General features: G+C 52.0%; 1 protein-coding gene across 2 annotated transcripts in view; it reads left to right on the plus strand.

Annotated features, from left to right (window-relative positions):
* The window catches only part of LOC118774296 (serine/threonine-protein kinase TAO1), a 33,857-nt gene extending 21,153 nt beyond the window's left edge, over window positions 1-12,704 (plus strand). For both annotated transcript variants that reach the window (XM_036523539.1, XM_036523540.1), the window contains exons 4-20: window positions 103-204; window positions 596-641; window positions 1,045-1,141; window positions 1,657-1,770; window positions 2,198-2,289; window positions 2,973-3,066; window positions 3,377-3,458; window positions 3,915-4,082; window positions 5,214-5,417; window positions 5,740-5,880; window positions 6,351-6,587; window positions 6,930-7,058; window positions 8,674-8,877; window positions 9,553-9,792; window positions 10,372-10,584; window positions 11,340-11,522; window positions 11,827-12,704. In XM_036523539.1, the coding sequence (XP_036379432.1) occupies window positions 103-204; window positions 596-641; window positions 1,045-1,141; window positions 1,657-1,770; window positions 2,198-2,289; window positions 2,973-3,066; window positions 3,377-3,458; window positions 3,915-4,082; window positions 5,214-5,417; window positions 5,740-5,880; window positions 6,351-6,587; window positions 6,930-7,058; window positions 8,674-8,877; window positions 9,553-9,792; window positions 10,372-10,584; window positions 11,340-11,522; window positions 11,827-12,387 (2,907 nt within the window). In that variant the 3' untranslated portion in view covers window positions 12,388-12,704. The remainder of the gene's footprint in view (window positions 1-102; window positions 205-595; window positions 642-1,044; window positions 1,142-1,656; window positions 1,771-2,197; window positions 2,290-2,972; window positions 3,067-3,376; window positions 3,459-3,914; window positions 4,083-5,213; window positions 5,418-5,739; window positions 5,881-6,350; window positions 6,588-6,929; window positions 7,059-8,673; window positions 8,878-9,552; window positions 9,793-10,371; window positions 10,585-11,339; window positions 11,523-11,826) is intronic.

Genomic DNA, 12,704 nt, shown 5'->3' on the forward strand with positions numbered 1-12,704 from the left:
TGGGGGCATCCCCAAGGAAGAGTTAGTCTGATCAGTGATATATCCCAGCGCTGAGATTTATGCTCTGCAATTTTCTCTTCCCTTTATTCCGCTGCTCCGCAGAAATGGCAGGACATAATCAAAGAAGTGAAGTTCCTGCAGAGAATACAGCACCCCAACAGCATAGAGTACAAAGGATGCTACTTACGCGAACACACAGCCTGGGTGAGAACTCTCCGCCTTTTTCCCGTCCTCTTGCCGTCACCCAGGATATTTTGTTACTGCACAAATGCGTCTGTAGTCTTTTGAAGCATTGCAAATGCTAAGTATTCATGCAAGAAGAGAAATTCTTATTCTAATATTAAAGGATACCAATCTGTGTCATTAGTTCAAACCAAAGTGCATGTTATTACAAAAACAGACAGAGCCCCCTAGTGCCAGGAAAGAGGATTACCAAACTCACTGTATTCCACTGTTGATGTTAGCAGTGAAACGTAGCACACAGTTATAGCTTATCTTTAGTGCAGTGGATTGATGGAGGGTATTTAGCATTAATGTGAAGTGATTCATTGTGCCTCCCCTGCTTTCCCTCTTTCTCTTCCCTCTCTTTCTTTAGCTGGTCATGGAGTACTGTCTGGGTTCTGCCTCTGACCTGCTGGAAGGTATTATTGATTATTGACTACTTTATATTTTTAATAAAATTATTCATTACCGTTTATAATTATGTATTATTTTATTTGTGCAGTTTAAATTATCATGATTGTAATGTATTACCAAAGCTTGTTCAGACATGTGACATGAAAATGCCACAGTAAACTGAACTCAGATAACATACTGTACATAATTTCACACATACATGTAGAACTCTAACCTCATCACATGATTTCTGTTCCTCATTGAACTTCGTTCATTTCATACATAACCTACACTTGTCTTGGGAAGTAAGACCATGTGTCAGTTGGGCATTATTAGGCAGATTGGAGAGAATAAGTGGACTCTTTGGATCTCCGCTCTCTGTTTTTTTTGTAGTGTTGAATTCTTTCTTCCTGTCCTTCTCCCCATCAGTTCATAAAAAGCCCCTCCAGGAAATGGAAATAGCAGCGATTACCCACGGTGCATTGCAGGGATTAGCCTACCTTCATTCCCACAACATGATTCACAGGTTTGTATGTGTTTGTGTGCTTTGTGGGACTGCAGTGGCAGTGTCTCCTTTGTCTGAGTGGGAGAGAAAGGGAGAAGCGGTTGGGATGGCATATTCAGAGGGGGACAAAAGAAATGGAAATAGAATTACATGTAGCAACATGCAGAGATAGCTGCTGTTTATCCTTATTGTTTCATAACCTCGGTCGAGGACGCTGACAGTGCGTGTCAGAGCTGGTGAGGGAGGATTCTGGGTGACAGGATGGTGTATGTTGCGCATATGCTATAATGGGAGGTGTAGTGTGGCCTAGTGGGCAGGACTCCTAACTGAAAGGTTGCAGGATCAATACCCTACTGAGGCACTGTTGTTGCATCCTTGGGGAATGTACCTAACCCAGAATTGCCTCGGTAAATATTCAGCTGTATATAGGGGTAACGTAAAATTGTAACCTATGTAAATTGCTTGGAATAAGGGTGTTGACAGGATATGGTAAAAAAATGGTCATGACAGCTTGTCCCTCCTGCTCTGTGTTGTAGAGATATCAAAGCTGGGAATATCCTGTTGACGGAGCCCGGACAGGTGAAGCTGGCGGATTTTGGCTCCGCCTCCATCGCCTCTCCAGCCAACTCCTTTGTGGGGACGCCATATTGGTAAGGGGCCGATTTGGCCGTGCACGCCTGGAGTGCGGCACTCCCATCACGCCTGCGCTCATGGCCTCATTACACACCGTTACGTTCTCATGTAAAATGATTCGCCCTTCACAGATTTCATTGTGGGTGAAAGCCTATTTTGTAGAGATGCTGTGTTTGCAGTTCATATGATAGAATTTGTTTGCCTCTGTTCCTTTCTGTGTCTTAGCGTTCCATGGTGAAGTAGATGGATAGATAGATAGATAGATTCTGATCCAAAAAGGAAATTGCAAAAGTCAAGCATGTCGGGAACGGAGATACACAATGTTAAATGAACATAAAACAAAGGACAATAAGGACAATAAATAGGTGTATGACAGTACTGGCAGTGGTAGGTGCTGGTAGGGTGTTGTGTGCAGTAAAATAATGTCCCCCTTCCCCCTCGCAGGATGGCCCCAGAGGTGATCCTGGCTATGGATGAGGGTCAGTACGATGGCAAGGTGGATGTCTGGTCTCTGGGAATTACCTGCATTGAATTAGGTGAGCTCTCTCTGTGTGAGGCGCATGTCGCTGTGTGTGAAAGCAGCGTTTCGTTTTCAAGTTTGTCTCTGCCGCACTGTTTGGGCCTCTGCTCTGTGTGTATTGTCTGAACCAAGACTTAGCTTGACTAGACTGGGCTGAATTTCCCTTTGGTTTTCACATTACGTTAGATCACATGCATTTAGGAGACGCTCTTATCCAGAGCGACTTCCAGCGCAATAGAACATAAGTGTATCCACTCAGGTTAAAATGAGCAACAGCGCCAGACCAGGCTAACAACACTCCCAGACCAGTGAGTGTGAGCATAACACCATTCAAGCTCTACCACAAGTTAACTTGTGCAACCTGGCGAGACACCGGAAACCAAATACACTACAATACGCAAAATAAACCGACTGATGTCTCACGTCCAGCATGTCAGCTGCAGTGCGAGAGCATATAGGTCATAAGTATTAATTATGGGCTCACAGCAGATCCTGTAATAGATAAAGAATTCATTGGAAACCAAGCAGAGATTCTCACTCATTGTAATACAGCCGCCCGAAATTTGCACTGACTTGAGATTTGCACCTGATGAGTGGATGCGTTCTGATAGCTCTCTTTCTCTGGACTGCGTGGTGCATGTTGTCCCTGTGAGACGTGTCTTGCTAACCCTTGTTTCTCTGCTGGTTTTGTGACCGCAGCGGAGAGGAAGCCTCCACTGTTCAATATGAATGCGATGAGTGCCTTATACCATATAGCGCAGAATGAGAGCCCCACTTTGCAGTCAAGTGAATGGTGAGTGAGCGTCAATGCAGTATGAGTTCTTTCTCTCTTTTTTTGTTTTTTACTCTGGTACTAAGCCATGTCAGTTTACATTTTTTGAGACAGCAGATACATGCACTTTGGGTAGTGATTATGCGCCGTTTGTGAGCAGCAAAACCACAAAAGCCTGTTTCTTGGTTTGCAGTAATCCAATTATTAATGTGGGTGTTGTGAATAATTTAGTTTTGTAAATTACTCTTAATACTACTCTGTCCCGTCTCTCTCTGTGCCTGCGTCCCTCCGTCTCTTGGCTCACTGCGTCTCTCCCCCCCCCACTCCCCAGGACGGACTACTTTAGGAACTTTGTCGATTCTTGCCTTCAGAAACTCCCCCAGGACAGGCCGGACTCAGAGGACCTGCTGAAGGTGAGGCGGAGTTGGAGTAGAGCTCCTGTTCTTTCTCACAGTTGAATTTCTGTTTGTTTTGCACTCTCTCATTTTCTTTGTTTTGTTTTTGGCTCAACTGCAAGCCGACACCAAGTTAGTCGAGGTGGAGGCCAGGTTAACCCATAAAGGGCTCAAGTGCTAGCATTTTCCTCTATTTTCTAACCTGACACTCTTCTTTGCCCTTTTCCCTCTTCTCTCTTCCTGTCTTTTCTTCATTCATCCTAATGCCTTTCTCTCTCTTTTTCCTCTCTCTGTTTCTCTCTCTCTGTTTCTCTATATCTGTGTCTCTCTCTCACGTCTCACTCTCATCTCTCTCTCTCTCTCTCTCTCTCTCTCTCTCTCTCTCTCTCTCTCTCTCTTTCTCCCTCTTTCTATCTGTCTCTCTGTTTTTCTCTCTCTCTCTCTGTCTCCATCTGTCGTTCTGCCCCTACCCAGCATGCCTTTGTCCAGCGGGAGCGGCCTGAGTCAGTGTTGGTGGACCTGATCTTGCGGACGAAGGATGCGGTGCGCGAGCTGGACAACCTGCAGTACCGCAAGATGAAGAAGATTCTGTTCCAGGAGGCGCACAACGGGCCTGCCGCTGAGGCCCCCGACGGAGACGAGGTCAGGGTAACACGCTGCCCCCGGGGTAACACGCTGCCCCCAGAGTAACACGCTGCCCCCGGGGTAACACGCTGCCCCCCGGGGTAACACGCTGCCCCCGGGGTAACACGCTGCCCCCCGGGAGTAACACGCTGCCCCCGGGGGTAACACGCTGCCCCCCGGAGTAACACGCTGCCCCCGGAGTAACACGCTGCCCCCCCGGGGTAACACGCTGCCCCCCCGGGGTAACACGCTGCCCCCCGGGGTAACACGCTGCCCCCGGAGTAACACGCTGCCCCCAGGGTAACACGCTGCCCCCGGAGTAACACGCTGCCCCCGGAGTAACACGCTGCCCCCGGGGTAACACGCTGCCCCCGGGGTAACACGCTGCCCCGGGGGTAACACGCTGCCCCCGGGGTAACACGCTGCCCCCGGGGTAACACGCTGCCCCCAGGGTAACACGCTGCCCCCGGGGTAACACGCTGCCCCCGGGGTAACACGCTGCCCCCGGGGTAACACGCTGCCCCCAGAGTAACACGCTGCCCCCGGGGTAACACGCTGCCCCCCGGAGTAACACGCTGCCCCCCGGAGTAACGCGCTGCCCCCGGAGTAACGTGCTGCCCCCAGAATCCCCTTTCCTTCTGCCCCCTGGCCTCGGTTTATTTCTGTGCTCTAGGGTAGGTGTCATTGACAGTGCTGCCATTTCCCCTTCCCTAAACGGGCTCACTTTTGAAGGGGTTTGTCTTTGTGGTAGAGTTGAAGCACAGTGAGAGGGCCCAAAATAGACTACCTATGTTCAGCTCATCCAAGGTAAACAAGGGTCATTATACTTTACAGTACATTCATCCATTTGGCAGAGCGATTTACAGGTGAGGCAGAGTACGACACAATTCAGAATTCAGGAACGGTGAATGTTCTGCACTTATCATATGACTTTCATTATTCAACTCTTGACTTCTGGCCCCACTGAAGTATTTAAAAGACAAGCGTGGATGTACCTTTACCATTCTATCTCTTTTCATCCATTTTGTATTATTATTTCTCTACTTAGATACAGCTTCACTTCTTCACCCCCGCACTGTCAGCTATGCTGTGATATTGGTGTGTGTACATGGTGTCTTCAACATGTGTGTGTTACTGCGCCCCCTACAGGAGCCGGAGCACAGCGCGGGCCGCACAGGCACAGTGAGCAGCGTGGGCAGCAACCAGTCCATCCCCAGCATGTCCATCAGCGCCAGCTCCCAGAGCAGCTCCGTCAACAGCCTGCCCGACGCCGCCGACGACAAGAGCGAGCTGGACATGATGGAGGGCGACCACACCGTCATGTCCAACAGCTCCGTCATTCATCTCAAGCCTGTGAGTGGCACGGAATCTGCAGCTGGTGTTAACGCGTGCTGGCGTGCAGATACACATCCTAGTACATTTTACTCTTACTGATTTATGTGCCTGGCTCCTTGCTGTTAACAGCAGTTTTCCCACGTGGGAGTCAAATCTAGAACTTTCAGGTCACAAGAACCAGTTCCTTAACCTCTGTTACACGCTGTCTGCTACCTCCACACTTTCAGCTCCAGAAATAAGACTGTATAAGACAGTATTTTTAATTCTCAGAAGCCTGTGTTAGTTGTTAGCAGGAATGTGTGTGTGTTGTGAATTTCCTGAGAGCTGTTTGTGTTTTCAGGAGGAGGAGGAGAGTTACCAGGACGACCCTGACCCCCGCAGCAGACCCTCAGAGCCTCAGTCTCCACCAGCACAGACGCCCCGGCAGAAACCCCACTACCGCAACCGAGAGCACTTTGCCACCATCCGCACAGCTTCACTGGTGAGAGTGCTCCCCTCTCTCTATATATATATCTCTCTTACTCTCTCTCTCTTTCTCTCTTACTCTCTCTCACTCTCTCTCTCTCTCTCTCTCTCTCACTCACAAACACACACACACACACAGTCTCTCTCTCACTCTTTCTCTTACACACTCTCTCTCTCTCTCTCTCACTCACACTCTCCTGCATTTCTCTTCCTGTCACCCTCTCTTTACATTTCATGCATTTAAAATGCATATCTATATCTGCGTGATGTACATTACGTCGCCGAGGTGCATGAAGCGCATAAAGACCAGGAAGAGCCACGCTCGCGATAAAGCCGTTTCCACGTGAACCTTCCTCCCTCGCTTCCCGCTCTCCACTCTCAGTCTCTGAACGGGACAGGGTGGCATTCTTCACAGGGGGGGCTGGGTGAGCAGGCACCCGTCTTCTCAAAGTGTCCTCTCACACCGTCCCCCCCTCAATCCCCCAGGTGACGCGTCAGATGCAGGAGCATGAGCAGGACTCGGAGCTGCGGGAGCAGATGTCCGGCTACAAGCGCATGCGGCGGCAGCACCAGAAGCACCTGATGGCCCTGGAGAACAAGCTGAAGGCCGAGATGGATGAGCACCGGCTGCGTCTGGACAAGGAGCTGGAGACCCAGAGGAACAGCTTCGCCGCCGAGATGGAGAAGCTGGTCAAGAAACACCAGGCCACCATGGAGAAAGATGTACTGTAGCCCCTCTCTCACTTACCTGTGCCTCAGCGTAGTGTCTGTGCAGGGGGAGACTGTCCATCTGTCTCACTTCTTATTTTTTTACTTCTGTAGTGTCACCTAGCGTTTATTTTGCTAGGCTTTACTGTTTTCAGTGCTAATGATGACAGAAGGTGTAAGGTATAAGTAAGGTTTTAGATAAGAATATCTGCAGTGAAAATGATTATGAATAATAATGACGAGTGGATTTTGTCTGGCGCATTAACGTTGTCCCTCTTCTCTCTCTAACTCGTCTGTGTGATCCGTGTGCCCCCGCTTCTGTCGTGTGTATCTGTGGGGGTGTCTGTGTGTCTGCAGGCGAAGACCTTCGCCAACGATGAGAAGAAGTTCCAGCAGCACATCCAGGTTCAGCAGAAGAAGGAGCTCAGCAGCTTCCTGGAGTCGCAGAAACGAGAGTACAAACTGCGCAAGGAGCAGCTCAAAGAGGTGGGAGTCCTGCACACACACACTTTCTCTGTCTCTCCTCTCTCTCTCTCTCACACACACACTCACACACACACACATGCGCACGCACACTTTCTCTCTCTCCTCTCTCTCTCTCTCTCTCGCACACACACACACACACATCCACACACACTCACGCACGCACACTCACTGTCTCTCTCTCACACACACATCCACACACACTCACACACTCACAATCACACTCACTGTCTCTCTCACACATACACATGCGCTCACATTCACACACTTTCACACACTCTCTCACATACGCACACACGCACACAAACTCTCTCTCTCCCCCACACACACACACACACACACACACACACACACACAGATACACATGCACAGATTTTGTGTGTAAAGGTCTGCAAAGTCGTAGTGCAAATGCAAAACCGGGAAATATCATGGGGTACCCTAAAGTGTTAAAGATGTTGTGAAAAAGATGTAGTAGGTTAAATGCTGATGGTCTAAGCTTGGTGCAAACGGGCTGCAGACACGCTGCAGTGAAAAAGCAGATGGAATGTTGCAATGCATAGCAACATGCAGAGGTTGTGTCAGAGAGAAGCATACTGAAATTGCTGCATTTAGACTAATGCCTTCAGTTTGTGGTCGTAGTGTTATTAAAAAATAAAGACACCCTTAGGAAAAGAGCAGAGAAAAGAAACAAGACTAGTTTCAGCTTCTGAAGAGCTTAGAAGAGAGAAGGAAGGACATTGGTGTCTCGCGTCAGTAAGAAGAATCTGAGAGGGGAGTTGATTGCATTTAAAAATGAAATGTGCCGATTCCATCCGTGTTATCAGTGGACACCGACCAGGAGTCCACGGGCAATGCCAGTCTGCAAGGCACGGGTTTACGGTGGGAAGATTGACCAGGGTTTCCTCATCTCACCTCTTCTAACTGAGATTTGTCATTTGCCTGCAGCCTGTTCGGGTGACATCAGTGGCATAGCATCTATCCTCAAATTAGTGGCTACTTCACTGTGGTGCACTGTGTGACTTGTAGTGCGAAATATAGCTGTTGGCTGCATGCAAGTGTGTCTGTGGTTTGCCGTCATCTTGCTTAAGTGTCTGTGTGAGTGCAGAGATTGTAATGAGACGAATGTAATTCACAATGGCCATTTCCAAACAGAGTTGCTTAAAGGGCAGAAAAAGCGTAGAAATGTATTCATATAATAACAGAATTTAAAAACAGTAATAATACTTTAAAAATTAACTTGCATGTTCGTTTCTGTGAAGCACTCCAAAGTATGCAAGTGGAAGTTAGTTTAGAATAATTTCTCACACAGAGCCGTATCTGCATCGAATAACTTCCCGGGATTTGTAATTTCAGGACTGGGCTTCTTCCAGATCTTGCTCAATACAGCGATTGACTCTCTCGAGATCACAGACACGTGATGAGTTCCAGTGAGCTGAATGGCCTGCTTTTGTCACGCTTTATAATACAAACATTGACCAACACATGCAGACAGAGCTGTTACCACACGGTGTCCCACAGGGTGCTCGCATCTGTCTGTCACCCCGTTGCCGCGTCTCCTCGCCCGGATCTGTGGCCGCCCGCCAGGGAGAGTGACCCGGGCTCTGCCCCCTTTCCCCAGGAGCTGAACGAGAACCAGTCGACGCCGAAGAAGGAGAAGCAGGAGTGGCTGTCGAAGCAGAAGGAGAACTTCCAGCACTTCCAGGCGGAGGAGGAGGCCAACCTGCTGCGCAGACAGCGGCAGTACCTGGAGCTGGAGTGCCGGCGCTTCAAGAGGCGCATCCTCATCGCCCGGCACAACGTGGAGCAGGACCTGGTGCGCGAGGTGAGTCTACAGAGCGGTGAGTCTCTCTGACTCCCCCCGTCCCCCACGGCCTCTGACGTCTCTCTGACTCCCCCCCCGTCCCCTACGGCCTCTGACGTCTCTCTGACTCCCCCCCGTCCCCCACGGCCTCTGACGTCTCTCTGACTCCCCCCGTCCCCCACGGCCTCTGACGTCTCTCTGACTCCCCCCCGTCCCCCACGGCCTCTGACGTCTCTCTGACTCCCCCCCCCGTCCCCCACGGCCTCTGACGTCTCTCTGACTCCCCCCCGTCCCCCACGGCCTCTGACGTCTCTCTGACCCCCACCCCCTGATGGCCCCTGACCCCCACCCCTGTCCTGTGATCCCTGACCCCCTCGCCTGTCCCCCTGACCCCCTCACCCGTGCCCCAACCACCTCATCCATCTCTTGACCCCATTGCCTGTCTCCTGTCCTCTGTCCCCGTCGCCTGTCCTCTGACCCCGTCACCTGTCCCATAATCCCCTCGCCTGTCTCTCGACCCCCTTGCCTGTCCCCCGTCCCCCTCGCCCGTCCTCTGACCCCCTCGCCCGTCCTCTGACCCCCTCGCCCGTCCTCTGACCCCCTCGCCTGTCTCTCGACCCTCTTGCCTGTCCCCCGTCCCCATCGCCCGTCCTCTGACCCCCCTCTCCTGCGCCCCCCCCCCCCCCCCCCCCGCAGGAGCTGAACAAGCGGCAGACGCAGAAGGACCTGGAGCACGCCATGCTGCTGCGGCACCACGAATCCATGCAGGAGCTGGAGTTCCGGCAGCTCAGCACCATCCAGAAGATGCGGGCGGAGCTGATCCGCCTGCAGCACCAGACCGAGCTCACCAACCAGCTGGAGTACAACAAGAGACGGGAGAGGGAGCTGAGGCGTAAGCACGTCATGGAGGTGCGGCAGCAGCCCAAGAGCCTCAAGGTGAGCCCCGGTGGTCCCACTGCCTTGTGCTCCGGTAAGATTACATCGCACCATATTATGTGCATTTAGCATACGCTCTTATCCAGAGCGACTTCCGGCACAGTAGAACATCCGTGTGTCCGTCCGATTTAAACGCGCAACAGCGGCAGACCGGGCTAACAACACTCCACACAGTAGATGATGTTTACCTACAGCACCAGTCAAAAGTTTGGACACACACGATTAAGGAAAACATGCATTCAAAGACATTTTGATCTAAAGACTTATGCTTAAATGTTTGAAATTTGTTTGTTAGGCATAAACTTCACTATTTATATTTGCCTACGCATGAATTAATTAAAAAAAATATTTTTGGGAACTTTGAAGCATCTAAAATATGAAGAGTTTTCATTTGTTTAACACTTTTTTTGGTCACTGCATAATTCCATTTGTGTTATTTCATAGTTTTCTGAAATGTAGAAAATGATGAAAATAAAGAAAAACCCCTCTGTGAGTAGGTGTGTCCAAATTTTTCACTGGTACTGTGAGTGTCATTTATTCGCTCTTTGAATTACATTCCTCACCCCTCCCCCCTCCCAGTCCAAAGAGCTGCAGATCAAGAAGCAGTTCCAGGACACGTGCAAGATCCAGACCCGCCAGTACAAGGCTCTGCGGAACCACCTGCTGGAGACCACCCCGAAGTCGGACCACAAGGCGGTTCTGAAGAGGCTGAAGGAGGAGCAGACCCGCAAGCTGGCCATCCTGGCCGAGCAGTATGACCACTCCATCAACGAGATGCTCTCCACACAGGCTGTGAGTGAGAGGGAGGGAGAGGGAGGCCAGCTGGAAGAGGGAAGCATAGGGGCTGGACTTGGAAGGAGAAACAGACCTGTTGGGTAACAGGCCTGGTGATACTTGCCGCTTACTGTCTTTTTTCTGTTCTGTCTTTCACTCTCACTCCTTTTCTTACTCTCGCTGTTTGTTAAACTCCTGTTTCTGTGTCCTTCTACACTCCTCAATCTACCTGGCCTCATGTACCTTTCTCTTATCCCTCTGTCTTCATCATCCAATCTCCTGGCTCCTCCTCTCTCCTCCTCTCCTCCCCTCTCTCCTCTCCCCTCATCTCCTCTCTCCTGTTCTTGTCCTTCCTCTCCTCTCCTCTCTTCTTCTTATCTCTCCCCCCTCCTCTCTCCTGCTCTCTCCTTTCCTCTTCTCTCTTCCCGCCTCCTTTCTCCTGTCCTCTCTCCTCCTGTTCCCTCCTCTCTTCTCTCTTCCTCTCTCCTCACCTTTCCTCTCCTTCTCTCTTCTCCTCTCCTCCTCTCCCCTTTCTCCTTTTCTCTCCTTTCCTCCTCTCCTCTCCTTCGCTCTCCTCTCCTTCTCTCTTCTCTATCCTCTCATCCTGTCCTCTCCTTCTCTCCTCCTCTCTCCTCACCTTTCCTCTCCTTCTCTCTTCTCCTCTCCTCCTCTCCCCTCTCTCCTTTTCTCTCCTCTCCTCCTCTCCTTCTCTCCTCCTCTCTCCTCTCCTCTCCTCTCCTCTCTCCTCCTCTCCCCTCCTCTCCCTCCCTCAGCTGCGCCTGGATGAGGCCCAGGAGGCGGAGTGTCAGGTTCTGAAGATGCAGCTGCAGCAGGAGCTGGAGCTGCTCAATGCCTACCAGAGCAAGATAAAGATGCAGACGGACGCGCAGCACGACCGCGAGCGGAGGGAGCTGGAGCAGAGGGTGTCCCTGCGGAGGGCCCTGCTCGAGCAGAAGGTGAGCGGGCCGGGGGGCGGGCGGTCCCGCGAGCCCTGTGGCTCTCCCGGGGTGAGAGGTGCACTGACCACCCTCTCTTCCTTCTTTGCTTTTCTCTCTGCGCTCATCTCTCTCTCTCCGTTTCACTTCTAATATCGCGTCGTACTCTGCCCCGCTTGTAAGTCACTTTGGATAAAAGCTTCTGCCGAATGAATGAATGTAAATGTAAAATGTAACGAGGCGGCGGAATAACGAGGCAGACTGGGGGCACAGAAGGTGCGTGCTGTAAGCTGTAAATGTAAGGTGTCCTCTGTCCTCTCCGCAGATCGAGGAGGAGATGCTGGCCCTGCAGAACGAGCGCTCGGAGCGCATCCGCAGCCTTCTGGAGAGGCAGGCCCGGGAGATCGAGGCCTTCGACTCGGAGAGCATGCGTCTGGGCTTCAGCAACATGGTGCTGTCCAACCTCTCCTCCGAAGCCTTCAGCCACAGCTTCCCCGGGGCCCCCGGGAGCTGGGCCCACCACCAGTCGCACCACCACTCCGGCAGCACCCAGGGGCCGCACTGGGGGGGCGGGGGCGGAGGCGGAGGAGGAGGGGGAGGGGGGGTCGGCGGCGGCGGCCATCACCACCACCACCCCAGTCAGGGAGGGGGGCCGTCGCAGCAGGCCTGGGGCCACGGCATGCAGGGCGGGGGCCCGCAGCCCTGGGGCCACCCCTCCGCGGGGCCCGTGGGGGCTGTGCCGAGGCCGGGGGGGGGCGTGGGGGTGCGGAACAGTCCTCAGGCGCTCAGGAGGACGGCCTCAGGGGGGCGCGGTGAGCAGGGGATGAGCAGGAGCACTAGCATCGCCTCGCAGATATCCAACGGCTCGCACCTGTCCTACACATAAGAGTCCTGCAGCTCCGGAGCAGGGTAGGGGGCCACAGGAGTCGGGGTGGACGGGGGGGGGGGCGACAGCGACGGGCTGAGCCCTCACTCTCCCACCCCCCACACACCTCTCTCTCTCTCTCTCTCTCTCTCTTTCTCTCTTTCCTCTTCTTCCTCTCCAACCCCTTCCCCCATCACCCCGTATACTCATACACAGGGCTGTGTGTGTGTGTGACAATAACAAGCGTCCCAGTGCAATGTCTCCTCACACAGCATTGTATACAAGCACATACAGAGTCACTGTGTATCCCTGAACACACACACACACACACACACACA

This window comes from Megalops cyprinoides, chromosome 3, assembly GCF_013368585.1.
Source record: "Megalops cyprinoides isolate fMegCyp1 chromosome 3, fMegCyp1.pri, whole genome shotgun sequence".
Classification (NCBI taxonomy): domain Eukaryota; kingdom Metazoa; phylum Chordata; class Actinopteri; order Elopiformes; family Megalopidae; genus Megalops; species Megalops cyprinoides.